Here is a 17,285-nt window from a genome sequence, read left to right on the forward strand (position 1 = left end):
ATGCTGGACAGATATTTCCAGGTTCTGACATTGCAAGAGAAAACAGGAAAGCGGATCTGTGGATATTTCACCAATTATGTGAAATCTAATTCCAAATGTTGACAGTTTAAAAATATTAATATTTTGCTAACCCATCGCAGTAACTGTATGACTCCGGTCTAGATGATTCCAACACAGGCCTTTTGTGGGGTTTTGTGTTTAGACTATTATTTTTGTATTCAACTAATCCGTAACTTTGGAACTAGGTAGACATGGCCTTAGTAACCTTATCTAAAAAATATCAAGAGAAGTAAAACAAACATTTTTTGAAACTATGGAGGTTAGATGTTATTATGTAAGATAAAATACAGTTTTAAAATTACATGGCAAACAAAACTCTCATGAGATTTTTTTCAACATCATTTTTATTTTTAAGATGTGTGTACTATATTCTCAAATTTGTTAAATTATTTTTAAAAATTAACTTTCCAATCACAGCTGATGCAACATTAGCTTCAGGTGGGTAGCATCGTGATTAGACACGTATATACCTTAGGGAGTGATCACCTCACGGGACTATTAAAGCTCTATTTTGAGGGCGGCCTATGAAATTAAAGAAAAGAGGCGACGTAGCCGGGTTAAAAGGAAAAGGCCCTACTTCTGACATTTTCAACTTCATTTGATTTAACAACGTTCAAGAAAAGGCCAGTTAGTTATTTTGTAGGAAATGAAAATTTTGAACTTTTTCACATGTCAAAAACGCTATAATGGCCGATCCAAACTTTTCATGGAGGCCTCATATTTTGATAGTTTAAGAAAGAACACAGTGCATTCCCTGAGTTTTTTTCCGGCTTAATTGGAATATGACGGAAAGAGCACATAGGGCCATTATTTTAGGCTGAGAAGACGTCAGGACGTGGGCGACACCGCCCGACCCACTTCCGAGATGAAGGGCCCCCGGCACGGCCATCCCGGGGACACGAGACCCCCATGTGGCTAAGAGGACACGTGCCCAGTGAGAAGACGGTGTGAGGGTGAAGCTCTGTGGCCACAGGGCAGTGAGAGAGGGTGGGTGGGGCTGTGGCTGTGCGCGGCTGACTGTGGCCCTGGTGTCCGTGTCCTTCCTGCTGGGACGAGAACAGCAGTGACCCCCCCACCCCTCGGCAGAGCCCTCCTCTGAAAACGAGTCCAGTCGAACCAGCTTTCCACCGATCGGGGGGTTTACATCGGGCACAATTCACCCGCGAGAAGTGCCTCTGAACTTGCTGGGTGCCTCACCTTGGTAGGCCAGCTTGAACCCCGGCCGGTTCTGGGAGTGGTCGCTGTAGAAGCGGACGAGGGTCTCGTGCGTGGTGCTCAGCAGCGCGGGGGGCAGGTCGGGGCCGCTGAACTGCCCGATCGTGGGGCTCGTGTGGTAGGGTCCGTTCTGGATCTCCAGGTAGTCGTGATTGGCCTCCGTGGAAAAGTTCAGGAACTGAATATGTGCCCCTGTGAGGAAATGTGCACAATAAGTGAATGTTAATATCAAAATTTGTAAAATTGACGTTTATCCAAAGTGACTGCATTTTATTAGTGGCCCCAAACACTGTCCCTCCAGGAGGCAGACGGGGCAGGGAAGGGGCCACTCACTCACTCTGGATTACGAGCGACCTTGGTCCAATTCCACCCCTACCACCCAGGAGCTGTGTGACCTTTATCTATGCAACTGATGCCCCTGAGCCGGCTTCTCCGTGAGACAGGAACAGCGCCAGCAGGTCAGTGCGGAGACACATGGGTGTCATTCTTAGAGCGCTGACCGGGTCTCGTGCCTGTGGCTGTGATTCCGTCTGGCTGCCGCTCTAATATCACCATGAACACGAGGTGGTAACTGTCAGTTTACCCAGGAGGTGGGTTACAGCTTCACCAAGGCAGGGGCTGGCGCAGGTCTGAACATAAATGCAAAGAACTCTCCAAGTGGCTTTTAAATGGCCCATCCACTGCACAGAGCTTTGCTCCTTTAGCAAGGGATTCTTTCAACTGTGTTTTGCAGGCAAAGCAAGTCACTGGTGTTTGCAAGAAACCGAACCAATAAACCCGCCGTAACTCTCACAACTCAGCCTAACAGCCCGGCACCGGTCAACAGCCTGAGACACTCGGATGACCCATGGGGCCGGGGCACGTGGACGTGTGCACAAGATAAGCTACAGCGGATAATTCAGAAGCAAAGCAACGTCCGAACTGTGGGGCTGTGGCATTTTTGAACATTTACGTGACCGCTGCGTCTGAAGTACTTTAATCACGTAAGCAGTTTAGAGAGAATTCCGAAGGCAGCCGTTTTTACATAAACCCAGGCAATTAATTTGGGTTTGTACAGCCCCGACTAAGAGGTCAACAGCTCTTACAGATTATCCTGCCCACGCCTGAGAAGAGCTTTGCTCTGTGCTCCTCTCCTGCTCTCGGTAGATAAGAGCTTCGATGTCACTGTTCAGCCAACACGCTTGTTTCCGAGGTTGGAGAACTAGAGGTAATGCTTCCACGGTTACCCACTCGGGCGCGGGTGCAGGGAAACGAAAAGCGCACGTAGCCCCTGTTGATGGGAAACAGTCGCCCTGGCCAGACTCGGAGACAAAGGAAGAAGAGACCCTCATGTCAACAGCGGGGGGGAAGGGACATCTAAACCTGCTCAATGAAATGCAAAGTCATCCAAAACCACCGGCTCCATCAGATGCAGGAATCTCTGCGAGGAAGGAAAGAGCAAACGCGGGTCTTGCTGGTCGGGCGTAGGGCAGGCCCAACCACCCCGCTCGGGAGGCAACTCGCCAACCAGATCTTCCCTCCCGGTTCCCCAGGAAGGGGAACTGCTGTCGTCAGGACGTTCCAGGTGAGCAAACCAAGGCCCAGGGAGGGGAGGGTGACGCCCGCGGCAGCGGGGAGGGGGCGCAGCGTCATGAACACCCCGGGGGGACACACCCCCCCTGCGCTGGCTCAGCTGCAACGCCCCCGACAAGACCAACAGTCTCATGAGGTGAAGGTTCTCCAGTCCTTGGAGAAAACTCTTTTGCCTTAAAAGTGTTCGGCCCCGGCTGGGAGAGGAAGGAAAAGCAGAGCAGAGCGTGGAACCGTTCAGGGGAAGCCAAGGAAGCAGAGGGCAGAAGGAACCGCCTGGGAGGAGAGAAGGGCCTTGAATGTCAACCAGAACGTGGAATTCAACCCATACGCATCCTCCAGCCCGACAGGCGAGCGCAGGCGCGGCCCAGGGAGGCGGGTCCCGGTCTGCAGGGCCCGGGGACGCTAACGGAGGCACGGCACACACCCAATACGCAGCAGCTCTGTAAACTTAAACTCTATAAATGTTTTAAAATATCTAATATTTTTCTTCTTTGAATGCCAACAATGAGCTGTTAATTTTCTTCTCAATTCCAGCAAATATGTTTGGACAAAAGAAATTTGGATGCAGGAAAGAGAGAGAGAGAGAGAGAGGTTGAGAGGTTGGAGGGGGGAGAGGAGAAGGGGAGGGGAGGGAGGAAAGAGGGCCAGTGGCCCCCTCAGCCCCTCAGTTCCCACCTGTCCCCCCACAGCTGTGACGGGTGGACACTCGGCCGTTGGGAAGCTACACATCAGAATCCAATTTAGTTCCTCACCAGGTGATGAATTAAAAATACAGTTTTCTTTTAAGCATGGTCCACAGATCTGATAAAAGAGAGCGCTGTTACTAGTAAACTCTAACAAATCATTCTGTGTGCGTGTGCATGTGTGTGCAGGTATGTGTGCATGTGTGTGTGCACGTGTGTGCGTATGTGTATGTGCGTGTGACTGTCCAGGCCCCTAAACCCCTGTGGCCTCCAGTCTCCTAAACGCCCACCACGTTTGCCGCCAGCAGCTAGAATGAGACACGGACCCGAAAACAACCAAAACCAGCTGCTGCATCACTGACATTTCCGTCCCGGTGCAAACAGCACCCGAAGGACGGGAGGGAGACCAGGGCAGGGGCCCAGCACCTACCACACTTTCCACTTTTGGGTATAAAACCAAATATCAGGGAAATGGCTTAAAATGGGTTCATCCCAGGTGTGCAGACTTCAGATTATTTATCAGATTACATTTTGAAATTCATAGGACGACACAGTTGAGAAAGAAAGGAGACAGCCCGCCGATCGCGGGCGTGGGGGGGGGGCGGGTACAAATATTAAAGACGGCCGGGCCTCGAACGCGTAGGAAACAGGGAACAGGGCCTTTCCTGATTCGGAATTAAACTGAAAATGGAAAGGGAATTGTGACAACTGCGATATTATGAACTAAATTAATATTTTAAGCGGGATAAAGTGTCCACAGCTATCAAGCCGCCCGCGCCCATCAGGACACGGGGCAGAGCCGGCCCTCATCCGGCTCGAACGGAATCACTCAGCCGTCTAACTTCCAGCGCGCGGCGCCCAGTGTGACGTCGCGGAGCCAGCGGGACGGGATTGGAGCCGAGCGTCACCCAGCCGCCCTGTTGCTGTCTCACAGACACTGGGAAACGCGGTTGTACAAGGACAGGGACGTGCCTGCCCCTCTCGGGCGGAGCCACAGCGCATGGCCGGTGGCCTGCTGTCCTTACAGGTGGAAAAGGGAGTGTCCCTCCCGGGTGTGTGACCTTGGACTCCGACAAAACCCTGCGTGCTCGTGTGACCGCGGCTCCCGAGCCTAACCCTTGTTTAGTAGTTCAGGGGATGTCTGAATACTCATTGCTCGGGTGTGCGTCTTCTGCGTGTAAAAACAAACACACACGCGCGCAAAACAGGCACAAGGGCGAATAGCCTAGAACTCAGGGAATATTCTAGAGAAGCTTCTACGCCCGCCCGAGGCTTCTAGATGCTCCAGGGGAAGGTCACCTTGGGCGGCGAGGAGGCAGGGTTAGTGCCCTGGTTTGTAAGTACGAAAGGTGACAGCTAAGCAGACGAAATCTGGCTGCATTTCTGTTAACTACGCCTTGAGAAATTTCCCAGAAAATAGAGACAGGAATTCCGAGTCGATCGGGCTCATCCCAAATCAACACACCCGGCAGCCAGCTGTGTAAAGGGAGGGAAACAGCAGGGTCACCGGAGGACTGGGTTTGGCTGCTGAGAGCGGCGACTGTCAGCGACGCCCCCCCCCCAGGGGTTTGTGCTGCCCGCCGGCCGCGGGCTTATCAGGTAAGTGACCAGTGACCGCAGCGGTCAGGGCGGGGACGCGGGGAAGCCTGGGTCCCCGCCGCCCTGGCCTGGGGGGGGTTGACATGAGGAAGTGAGGGAATCTCACCAATGAAAACACAGAGACAGACTCACAGACACGGAAGACAGACACACGGTCCCCAGGGGAGGGGGGAAACGGTGACCGAGAGTGAGAAGCACAAACCTCCAGCGGTCAGTGGCTGCGTCAGGGACGCAACGTGCAGGGCGGGGCCGTGCACCGCACTGTAGTGACCGTGTGGGGACAGGCGTCACCGGACTCACCGGGTGATCGCCTGGTAAGGCAGGTAGATGCCCGGTCGCTCGGTCGGGCATCTGAGTATCCTATGACATCGCATGTCAGCGATACTTTAAAAAGAAAAACACAAACATATCTGTGCATCTCCCACCCAGCCCCTGGCGCCTGCTCCAGGCGATGTGCCGGCCACGGCCGGGTCCTCAGGACCCCAAGGGAGGACACGACCCGGCTGCAGCCCTTCCCAGGCCTCGGCGCCATCGAGCACAGGGCAGAATTACCGCCTCTGCTCTGAATTTATGATTAAAAAACGAAACTAAACTAAAAGCCTGGGAGCAACACAGAGCTGCTGCCCCCCTGTGAAATCTCTGCCCTCTGGGTGGCCCCCGGCAGAGCAGTGGGCAGGGCCTCACCCGGGGGTGCCTTCTGGCCCCTGCCTTCTCTGGGCTAACGCTGGGCGTCTGTCCACAGCACGTCCGCGTCCTCACACCTGACCACTGCCTACCCAGCCTGCTGCCCATTTTCCCTCCTGGCCGCTGTCCCCTCCCTTCCCTTCCACGGAACAGCTTCACCTGCCGCCGGGCACAGGGTCTCGAGGCAAAGCTTGAAAACTCTTTAAAAATACGACCTTCTTCCAGGGCAGCGACGCCTGTTTTTGCTCCTGTTCATTAATCTTTTGCAACGTTTCACTGGCGAAAATTACTTAGTACACAAGCCCCAACGACTCTGTCCCAGGACACGGTGTCTAACCCGACAGCCCTGCACACGGTGCTGCTCCTAGAAAAATCAGAGGTGGGAAAACCCCAGCTGATGGCCTGACGCCAAGGCAACCGCCGGGCGGGCAGGGTGGGAAATGACGCTTTCCCCAAGGCCGCGCTCCTGAGGGAGCCACGCGAGCCGTTAGGGACACGGCCCCTAAAGTCAGGAATTCTTTAGGAGGAATGACCTGAACGGTCAAAGCTAAATGTTATACGGAGCCACTTTCATAAACAGAAATCAAGACAATATTTAATTTTAAAATGATAGATCATGTGCCAAAACCCGAAAAAGCCTTAGAACTGTTTACCATACACACTGACTGTTGCTGAATTGCGTGGGCGGGTTCTAGAGGCAGGATTAGGAGCGAGGAGGTTGATCGTGGAGCTGGGGGGGTGCCGCCCTGGGCCCCCCGAGCGCCCGCGGTGTCACCCTCGGGTGGCCGGCCTGCCCTGGAGAGGGTTGCAGGGCCCGATCGATGTCCCCAATAACCCCCTGCTCTCCCAGTCGCTCTGACCAAGCTTCCTCTACATCTGTCCCCGGGCTGAGTCACAGACACCGTCACGTGGACAGAAAAGGTGCGTTTTTAACTCAGCTGACTTCCTGCTGAGATGGAGCCGACGGAGAATTGCGGGGAACCCCCGTTTCACTCACCGTAGCCCACGGGCAGGGCGATCCTCCAGGTGCAGTCCAGGTTGTTGGGGTAGGCGCCGGGGAAGCCGGGGCTCAGGATCACGCCCCCCACGCCGCTCAGGGTCCCTCCACACATCGCTGGAGAGGGGACAACGGTTTTGATGTCAGTCGTCTTCATCAGGGCTGTTCATTTTAATCACCAGGCCTTGAGCTTTTCAAGAGCTGGTAGGTACCTATCACCTCCGTATGAATTTCTAGTCCCAACACCCCCCAGCTGGGGTTAACCCGAAGCAACCAGGTGAACAACCGCCACGGACACCTTTCCATCCCGGGTCGGTCCTCGCTCCTGGGACGCGCTCTGGGCCGTCTCTGAGCCTCGTTAGGAACGAAGGGCGAGCGGGCGTTAGGGAAGGGGGTGTGTCTTCGCCATTGTTAATAGGCGAGGTGTTTATATAAAAGGTAAAAATGAGTGATATCTGGGTAACACAGGGTGACCGTGCAGATGAAACATCTCACATAACCCGGACTGCCCGCCGTGCCGCATATTTGACTGAGAGAATTTCATTTTGAGGTTTAAAATATTAAATCCCCAAATCTAAGGGAGAGTTCTGCGTTTAAAACTACACCAGGAGAGCGATGGAGTGTGTGGGGCAGGCGGGGAGGGGCCGCCCCAGAGGTCGGACCTGGTTCCCTTACAGGTGAGCCTGGGAGTTTCTTTTTTTTAAAAAACACATCTTTATTGATTTCAGAGAGAGGAAGGGAGAGGGAGAGAGAGAAACATCAATGACGAGAGTCACTGATCAGCTGCAGCCCGCAGCCCGGGCCTGTGCCCTGACCGGGAATCGAACCCCGATCTCCTGGATCCTAGGTCAACGCTCAACCGCTGAGCCGCACTGGCCGGCCAGCCTGGGAGTTTCAAACCCCCACACAAATACCTTCAACTTGTTAGGTGACCGGAGAGTCTAGACATTTATTTTTTTACCAAGAAGTCACCTTCACACACACAAAAATATGGGTCACCAAGGAACGCTGTCCCCCCGTAAATGCACAAAATCCTGAACGCAGCCTGACATGCAGTGTTGCCTGGGCGAGACTCACAAAGGCGGACTCTGGGTTGTTCCAATGGTTCAGCTTAGTTTTATTTTCCTCCGGGCACAGCTCCACCTGTTTCCCGGTCAAGATAGTTGAGTCGTTTATCATCAGAAACTCTTTAATACCCAGGATCTGAGTGAGATGCGGGGAAACCAGGCTGAGGAAGGCCTGACAGAGAGCGGCCACCCCGCGGGGACCGGGCAACACTGCACTGTCACGTCCTCTCCAACAGGTCATAGCCCTCCTGCGAGGAGCTCGGAGGACACTTTGAGGGATGTGCTGCGGCCTTTAAAATTGCCTGCTTTACACCCGGCCCATGCGCTCAGGGGCTAAGCGTTGACCTATGAACCAAGAGGTCAGGGTTCGATTCCTGGTCAGGGCACAGGCCCGGGTTGTGGGCTCGATCCCCAGTTGGGGGTGTGCAGGAGGCAGCCGATCCATGACTAATCATTGATGTTTCTCTCTCTCTCTCTCCCTCTCCTTTCCTCTCTCTCTAAAAACAATAAAAACATATATAAAAACTGCCCATAAGTGTTGAGCCCGCTCCCCTGAAACCCCCAGCACAGTGGGGGTGCCTGAGGGTGGCGGTGGTGAGACCAGCGGTTCCGAGTGGGTCCCGGGGCAGTTCTCCGTCTCAGCCGGGGAGGGGCTGTGAGAAGCGACCCAGTGACTGTCCCGCCCACGCTCTCTGGGAGTCGGTCATTACTGGGCATTCGTGAAGCAACATCACTGAGGGCCCACTGTGTGCTAACAGCCCTGTCTTTGGGATCCTCGGGGCTGCAGGGGAGCAATTAAGTCGCAGGAAGTTACGTGACACCTCCACGTGAGAAAGTCCAGTCAGAACCTCCTGTGAGTGCTGCTGCGCCCGGGGTGCGGGACCCCGCGCAGGGCTCCGAGAGGCGAGGCCAGAGAGGGGCCTCCCTCCAGTGCGGGTGTGAAGAGGGTGCCTGCCCCTCGTTGATATGTTAGAGCAATATTTGGAAAAATCAATAGTAATGCAAAAAAAACCCAAACAAACCAAAAAAACTCAATGATATGCAAAACCGAAACTTTTAAAAAGGACAGGATGGTTACTACTGATCTCTCGTGTCAGGTGCTAACATGGCAGGTGGGGCGCTGCACCTGGAGGGGTGTGAGCAGGTGTGGCAGGCGGGGCGCTGCAGGTGGAAGGTGTGAGCAGGTGTGGCAGGCGGGGCGCTGCAGGTGGGGGGTGTGAGCGGGCGTGGCAGGCGGGGCGCTGCAGGTGGAGGGTGTGAGTGGTCGTGGCAGGCGGGGCGCTGCAGGTGGGGGGTGTGAGCGGGCGTGGCAGGCGGGGCGCTGCAGGTGGGGGGTGTGAGCGGGCGTGGCAGGCGGGGCGCTGCAGGTGGAGGGTGTGAGCGGGCGTGGCAGGCGGGGCGCTGCAGGTGGAGGGTGTGAGCGGGCGTGGCAGGCGGGGCGCTGCAGGTGGAGGGTGTGAGCGGGCGTGGCAGGCGGGGCGCTGCAGGTGGAGGGTGTGAGCGGGCGTGGCAGGCGGGGCGCTGCAGGTGGAGGGTGTGAGCGGGCGTGGCAGGCGGGGCGCTGCAGGTGGAGGGTGTGAGCGGGCGTGGCAGGCGGGGCGCTGCAGGTGGAGGGTGTGAGTGGTCGTGGCAGGCGGGGCGCTGCAGGTGGGGGGTGTGAGCGGGCGTGGCAGGCGGGGCGCTGCAGGTGGAGGGTGTGAGCGGGCGTGGCAGGCGGGGCGCTGCAGGTGGAGGGTGTGAGCGGGCGTGGCAGCACCAGGCACCGTCTCGTGTGGAAAACAGGAGGGGGGATGGTGGGTCCAGGGCCCCGGCACGCAGCCTGCACCAGCCTTTCCGTGAAGCTGGACACACGTCTTCTGGATAAAGAGCAGCTCAGGGAGATGCCCGTGGAGGCCTAGACAGGACACGTGGACGGCGCAATGACAGCTGTGTCCCTACCGATGCAGAGAGGGGATGGGTAGTTCCAGCGACGCACGGTGCCCGGCATGCAGGAGATGTGGGAGCGGCCCTGGGGAGAGAAGACGGGGAGACTCACACACCCGAACACAGTGTTCGCAGGCAGAGTGTCTGTGACCAGGTCTGTCCGTTCCGGGTTTACTTACCAGGTGAAAACTTCCAGAGGCCTGAAATGTATTTTCAGTGCCGTGCGTGCGTAAGTCACATATTTTACTCTAACGAGAGTAATCCGACCATGTTTCCTCTCATTTAAGAATCTCTGCAGTGTCCCTTCCCACTGTCTACTCTGCTGCGGGCTCCTTGCTGAGGCTTAGGGATGGAGGGAGTTGAGCCAAATGCTGTTTGTTCACTTTTTGCATCATCATAAGCCATAGCTTTCGGTCCCAGAGGCTGGAAATGACTAGGAAACGCAAGGTACTGATTCGAAGGGCGACGTGCCGGCCCTGCGGCGTCTGCTCATGACGAGGCAGCTCCCCGGCATCCGTGGCTCAGCACGAGCCCCTCCGCCACGGCGGTTCAGCAAAAACCGGGTCAGGAGGCGATATTCCCGTCTATCAGGCAGCCCCACGGGCCGTGGAATCAATGAAACTAATGCCCATCGCCTGAACTCTTTATCATTTAAATTCACGAAGCCCTCAGCTGTCAGCCTCCCCGACCTGCTCCAGGGTCCCTCCTACACGTCGAAGGGCACAGGGTTGAATTCGGAGGCGCCTGGCGCTAACACCTCTCTTACCGTGAAAGGAGACAGTGGTGCCTCCGTGTGCAGACTGCTCTACTTTTCCCTCACCGCGACTCCGTGGCTTATCTGCCACGTGCACTTATCTTGTGAATTTCCATTTGCCGCCCAGAACTGGCCCAGAGGCGACAGAAAAACAAATCGTAGCTTGCAGCAGATAATCCAGCTCATCGTGGTGCGTCCGTCAGGAACGGGCCCCCGAGGGGTTATCAACGACAACATTCCCGCGGCCAGAGCACCTCGGCCCCTGCGCCTGCGCCAGAGCCCACGTCCTCGCACCGCCCGGCGTCCTAGACTCGCCAGGGTCCAGGGTGGCCCCACTTATCCGTAAAGAAGACGTCCGGGCGACGCTTCTCCTGCCGCAGTCCACGCTCCGAGCAGACTCGTTCCCTCATCCATTCAACTATCTTTATAAAAAATTTCTTCTGAATTATGGATAAACATAAATGCACAGCTCTTAAAGACACGTATTGATGACTAGCAATAAAACCGTCACTTATGACCAACCGAGCTCATGTCCTGCTATGGATTTTGGTGTTGACATTCCACCGGAGTGGCTCCAGCTGAAATTTTGATCACAGACGCAGAACGAGACAGGACCCCGAGTGTCTGCACGCTAACTTAAAATGAAAATCGTCTCTCTTCGTATTTTCAAAGAACAGGAAAGCAAATGTAAAGACGATGGGAATCCTAAATCATTCAAATGTTCAGGACTTACTTTCCCTGTGACAGGTCACAGGACCTTCATGCCGTGTCCCTGAGGCCACCAGGATGCATGTTTATAGCCATCTGTGCATAAACTATCCAGGAGCAGTCCTTACATGAGCTGCATGTCATTTACGCACGGTGCCTCTCCAAATGCAGGGATGTGCTAGCAAAACTGTCGATTTCAGCCACTAAAATAACCCAGAATCCTGTTTTTACTCATGGGACAAACTGCAGCCTGGGAGCTCAGACCTGACCCGTCTCTAAGGGAGAAACAAACAGCTTCATCTGCATCTGAAAAAAAGAGCAGCCAGTGGCCAGGCCTCCGGTGTGTCCTGGGCCTTCACCTCCAAGCAGGACATAAACAACTCTCCACAGGGGAGGGCCTCCCTAAGTCAGTCTCCCATCTCCTCTGGGGGCTGAGGGAGGCCCCCATAGGAGATGCTCAAGTCGCTGGAAAAAAAGGTCAGAAGGGAGGAGAGGGGCCAGCGGGTGCCGAAGGGCGAGGCAGGGAGTGGAGACCAGGGGCCATCTGCCTGCGCGAGTCAGTTTACCCCGCGAGCAACAGCAGGCGAGAAACGCAGGTCAGTCTACGCCCGCCCACCCTGTACACGCACAACTTGCAGGGCACGCCAAAAACACGGGGCATGAAACTATGTGTCAGGCGTCCCTTTCAATAAAATCCTTGGGACGCGCCTCGGGATTGTTTCCTCTGTCACCGGAGAAACAGGAGGCTTCGTCCCAAAGAATCAGTTAAAGGGCCTCCGTGGGCTCCGTTAAAACCCGCTGAGCCGGCAGCTCCCGCAGTGGCCCCCGTTCTGGGCAGGTCTGCCCACCCCTTTGTCGTCACCACAATTGTTGGGGAACCCAGGTCCGCAGACTGCGGGGAGGGTGGATTTCCCGCGGTGGCTTTACCTGTCGACCCTGTTTATAAAGAAGCGGTGACGGATTTCCCTGGCTGAGCTGGGCGAGGTTGACGTTGTCTCTAAACTCACGAGAGGCTGCTTCCCACAGGGGGGCCCACTTGCCCCGAGGTGCCCACCTCGCCAGGGTCTGCGCCCTCAGCTGCCGGGGCCTCACCAGCCGAGCTATGCCCTCGGGTCCCCGCCCCGTGGGGGTTGAGCACAGCTGGAGGATCTGGGCACTGAGCGCTCAGGGGCACCCAGGCCATCGGCAGCCGTGCCTGCCGCCCCCGAGACTCGTCTCAGCTCGGGGGACTCGCTCCCACACGGGTGCAGAACCTAAAGCTGCGCAGGCTGTGTCCCTCCCTGCGGGCCGAGGCCTGGCTCTGTGCTCACTCGCGTCTGTTATCGGCCAGCAAGGAAACAACTGAAAAAGGTTTCCTGGAAATACCGTCAGCGCCAACGTGGCCATAAACATACAGCGGGAAGCACCCTGCTGCCGGAATTTGCTGAAGACCGGAAACCTAACTAGGCTTAAATATTTCCATTGGATTTTGAAATGCACGTGTTTAGCTGACCAGCGTCTGTTGCTGGGCAGGGAGAATTGCAGAAGGACTGTGCTTAGTGACACACAGAAAGTATTCTGGTTGTAAACTAATTCGTGTTTTAACCAGAAAATAAAAATAAAAAAAACAGAGAAATGACTAATGTTGCTACACATTAGTTTGTTTGAAGTTTATTAAAAGTTTTACATTAAAAAAATCTAGGGATTATAAAAACTGCTACCTAATATTCCCTGACGATTTCCTGAAGTGATGCTTGAGGGGCCTCTTTCCCGGCACAGAGCAGGGCTCAGTGGCGGTTCCTGGACCGAATGGGGAGGACAAGTGACCGGCGCAGGGGCAAGGACGGGGCTGCAGGGTGGGACGCACCGAGACCTGTGCCCGCGTCTGTCCCTCAGGCTTTCGTCCATCCATTTGAAATGAGATACTCGCAAAAATAAAATGCTGGACTTTGCAGGAGCCCTTTGTCACTCACGAGCTATTTCCACACCGAACGTAAGACGACCGGCTTGCGTGAGGAACGTGACGGCCTTGATTTGCCGACCGAGAGGGAGAACCTGAGACCCCTGTGCAGATGGGAACCCAGGGCTCTGGCCTAGCCGGGCGGGAGGGGACCCCGGGGTGGCCCTGACACCCACCTGCAGCGTGTACCCTGGCTCGCACTGGAAGGCCAGCACGTCGTTCACCATGTACCGGTCGCCCGTCTTGAGCCCGTTGCTGGGCAGGGCTGGCTCCTGGCAGGCGGCGAGCCCCACGGCTGTGGAAATGCAGACACACGCAGAGGTTACGTCACACAAGCCACATTCCTGTACCCGACTCGTCACACGGGTTTCTCTATTGCCCCTCCTGTCGGAAGAACAGAGGCCTGAGCCCGCTCACCGCCCCCCAAGAAGACTGTAAGTGGCTCTGCATCAGCTGAGAGCTAGTTCTCCAATATTAATTTATTTCATTTTAATATTGATGCATTTCATTTCAAATATTGTTTTTGTTCTTGAAATAAAATGTGTTTCTTCCACTTTTCATGTAAAACACTCCTATTCTAATTATACACAATTTGAAAAGTCCTTCAAGAATTGTGTTCCGTGTTAGACGCAAAACCCCACGATATTTCTTATTTATTGTTTTTCAAACATACTTAACAGTCTTTATGAAAAATGCTGAGTGTGAATCTGGGAATCCCTCCCTTTCAGAAAACAAATATGAGAACCAGTATTTCATATTCAAGCTCTCTCTCGGTCTCATTTAAAGACAACAAAAACTAATAATCTCACGAACAGTCTGTTCTTAGGTAAACTGGACCGATGTTTACAGACCCTACAGCTGCCACCAGGCGCTTTCCCAGCTGAAATGGCCTTTAGTTAAGGAGCTAAGGATATTTCAAATGTATCACAGAATATTGGGATCCAGCCTAAAATATCCGATAAGTTAATTCTAAGTATCATTTAACATTTATCTATATAAACCCGTATTATACCAATAAACAAAACACACAGCAATGGTATTTTATAGAATCAGAAATGCATTTGGAACGGCGCTAAAGGTCTGGAGACTAATCTCTTCCATTGCTCTAGGGTATCTTCTTCTGACACCAGGTTTATTTTTTAATATATATTTTTAATTGATTTTAGAGAAAGGGAGAGGGAGAGAGAGAAACATCATCGATCAGCTGCCTCCCGCACGCCCCCTACTGGGGACCGAGCCTGAAACCCGGGCATGTGCCCCGACCGGGAATCGAAGCAGCGACCTCTCGGTGCCCGGGGACAACGCTCAACCACTGAGCCACCCCGGCCAGGGCGACACCCGGGTTTAAAGTACGAATGGCTTATCCAGGGTGAGAAATGGGGGAAAGGGCTTTGGGACAGACCAGCGCCATGTCCCCGGTGCCCTCAGACTTAGACTTCGGCTCTTACCCCCAACGTCACGCTAATGGACAGGCGGGACTCCAGGTCATGGGCGGGATGGGGAGGGTGGTGAGACGTCACTGAATCCAGGAGCGAAAACCAGCGGGAAACAGGCAGAACGGGTCTGCGCGGGGCCTGGCGGCTCCGAGACTGTGGGTCCCCGGACAAAGCGAGGCGCACGCTGTTCACCTGCCCACAGGACGGGTCCCCAGGATGGGCACTCGGCCCACAGGTCTCTGCTCACACGCACGCTCCACCGTTTCACCGAACTTCACTTAAACAGCGTAGTCAGAGGCTAGTTATTAACAGGTTTCAGGTTGGAGACACCAAGCCCAGCGAGCTGCTGAGAGCAGGGGCCAGTGCCGCCCACGTGCCCTCACACGGCCGCCGTGGGTCCAGGCTGTGGGGTCTGGACAGGCAGAGCCTGCAGGGTCCAGGAGGGGACGGACCCGGGACAGGCGAGTCACCGTGGAGGCTACTCCTCACTGGAGCCTCGGCGTCAGACACTAAGGAAAAGGCCAGCGGGAGCCCCAGGCCTGAGAAGATGGGACAGGGAGGGCGGTGTCCTCACTCCAGGGCGCGACTGTGACAGTTCCCGGGGGACACCTGCCCCGGTCCAGGGCCTCACCGGGCGATTCCAGCCCTGGACACAGGGGTTCTGCCTGCGACGAGCGGGTCTGAGCTACGTCACCGCGTTTCCTAAGCTGAAACCTCTCTCTCCCTAAATGGCTGCACCTTAAAAAGCAGGAAACACCAGATGCCTTAAGTGGCAATATCTTTTGTTCCCAGCACATTTGGGCCTTTCGTAGACTGTAAAATTGTTAAATATGAAAAAATACAACCACTTAGGCATCCACCTTGTTTCACTGGCACACGTCTCATTCTCTCTCCCTATCGTTTTAACTTTAGAATGCAGATTGCAGCTATAATTTAAATGCATTTATTCATATTAATTTATTTTCACTCTCTCCTTCCTTGACATTTGAGTACATCCAATTCATTCTGTTGAAAAGGTGACTTGCATTTATTCCTGGACCTGCGAGAATTATAATAACATTTCTGAATAAATAAAAACATACAAAAATTATTTTAATCAGAGTCTGATATGAGACGTCGCAGGAAGCGGTGACGGGCAGGTCTTGGTGTTTGAAACGCAGACGGAATCACCTTCCTTCCGTCTTAATCCGGGATCACTGCACGTTCCGTGAAAGCTGGCGGCCGAGGAAATGAAGATGTTTGGTTTTTGCAGCAACACCTCCTAGTAACACCATTTAAACAAACACACGCATCCAGAATTAAGGTGCAAAGCAGAGAAGGGCCCCCGGATGACCCTCAAACACCTGTCAACTACTGAGCTGTCCGGGACCAGAGCCCAGTATTTCCCAGACGTTGACTGTGCCCTCAAGACGCCAACCCCGCCCACAGCACTGGGATGACTGGGCGGCAGGGACAGAGTGGACCGACGTCACGAGTGGGGCTCCTCCAGCGCCTGGGGACCCTGCCCCCGCACAGGGCACCGAGCCACACAGCGGGCACCTTGGAGGCCCCGCCTGGGCTCAAAGAACCAGGAAAAGCCCTTTAGAGAAATGTCCACCGGGCGCATCAGGACCCGAAACACAAACGTCAGTAAGGAGGCGAGTCAGTGACAAAGGTCTGCAAAACCTGGGACCTTGGAAGACAGAACAGCTAACTCCCTGACCTCGGGACCCGGCGGGCGCCCTGAAAGCTCTGGCGAGGAGAAGGGGCAAGACCATCGGCACGTAGGCGTCACGCTGATCACAGCGAGAGACAGACGCGGGAGCTGGGGACGGGCGACTTCCGTCCACAACTGCGCAAAACCCTTTAAGACCCCCAGAAAGAGAGTGACCTCTAACGACCCTCGTTTGGGCAGAGTTTTAGAAGAATAAGGTTTCAGTTGAGCAAAACTGATGTTTAATGTGTTAAATCACGGGCGGGGACACCACCAGTGGGACAAAACCGCGAGACCCGTCAACGAAGAGAATTTTGTTTAGACGCAAAAATAGGCCCCTGGAAAGACCTGGACAAACGGAAGAGCTGCTCTAAAGCCTCCCTGAAATAAGGCGTGTAGCACGCGCTCTGATGGGACGATCCCAAGTGTCTCTCAGACGCAGAGGCACAAGGAGAGCAAACGGTCAGGGCGTGAGCCCGTCTTTCATGGAAAAGGTCTCCCGTTCTGTCAGCGCGAAGGTTACCTACGCTCTGCATCACGAGCGATAGGACAGCAAATGCTGGAAGAAACGTTTCTTTCAAAGGCTGCTGACCGACCGACCGCCTGACCCTGGGTCACCAGGCGCCGTGATGAAAGGAAGACAGTCGTGCCTCCGACGGGCTTCGCCCACCTCCCAGGAAGGAACAGCAGGGCCGAGACGCTTCCCATCGCAGGGCCTTTACTCCCGCCACCCACAGACAGGCGTTCCGGTCACGTCAAACGCAAAACCTGAGCCATCTGGAAACGGGCTGCTTATGGAGGTGTGAGCAGGGTTCGAGGGTGGCAGAGGAAGTGTTTGCCGTCCATGCGTCCAGCCCCGAGAGCAGGGACCACAAAGCAAAGCCACTCGAAAGACAAGCTCGGATCTGACCGAGGGTGCGGTCCAGCGGCTTCGCCCCACCGACCGCCGAACGGG

General features: G+C 54.9%; 1 protein-coding gene across 1 annotated transcript in view; it reads right to left on the reverse strand.

Moving 5' to 3' along the window:
- The window catches only part of CSMD1 (CUB and Sushi multiple domains 1), a 1,001,626-nt gene that overhangs the window by 86,141 nt on the left and 898,200 nt on the right, over positions 1-17,285 (reverse strand). Inside the window, exons 38-41 of the mRNA XM_081129106.1 lie at positions 13,378-13,496; positions 9,816-9,885; positions 6,811-6,927; positions 1,258-1,467 (exon numbers count right to left, since the gene is read on the reverse strand). Coding sequence (XP_080985232.1) covers positions 1,258-1,467; positions 6,811-6,927; positions 9,816-9,885; positions 13,378-13,496 — 516 coding nt within the window. The remainder of the gene's footprint in view (positions 1-1,257; positions 1,468-6,810; positions 6,928-9,815; positions 9,886-13,377; positions 13,497-17,285) is intronic.

Source organism: Miniopterus schreibersii (genome assembly GCF_964146895.1).
Source record: "Miniopterus schreibersii genome assembly, chromosome: 2".
Taxonomy (NCBI): domain Eukaryota; kingdom Metazoa; phylum Chordata; class Mammalia; order Chiroptera; family Miniopteridae; genus Miniopterus; species Miniopterus schreibersii.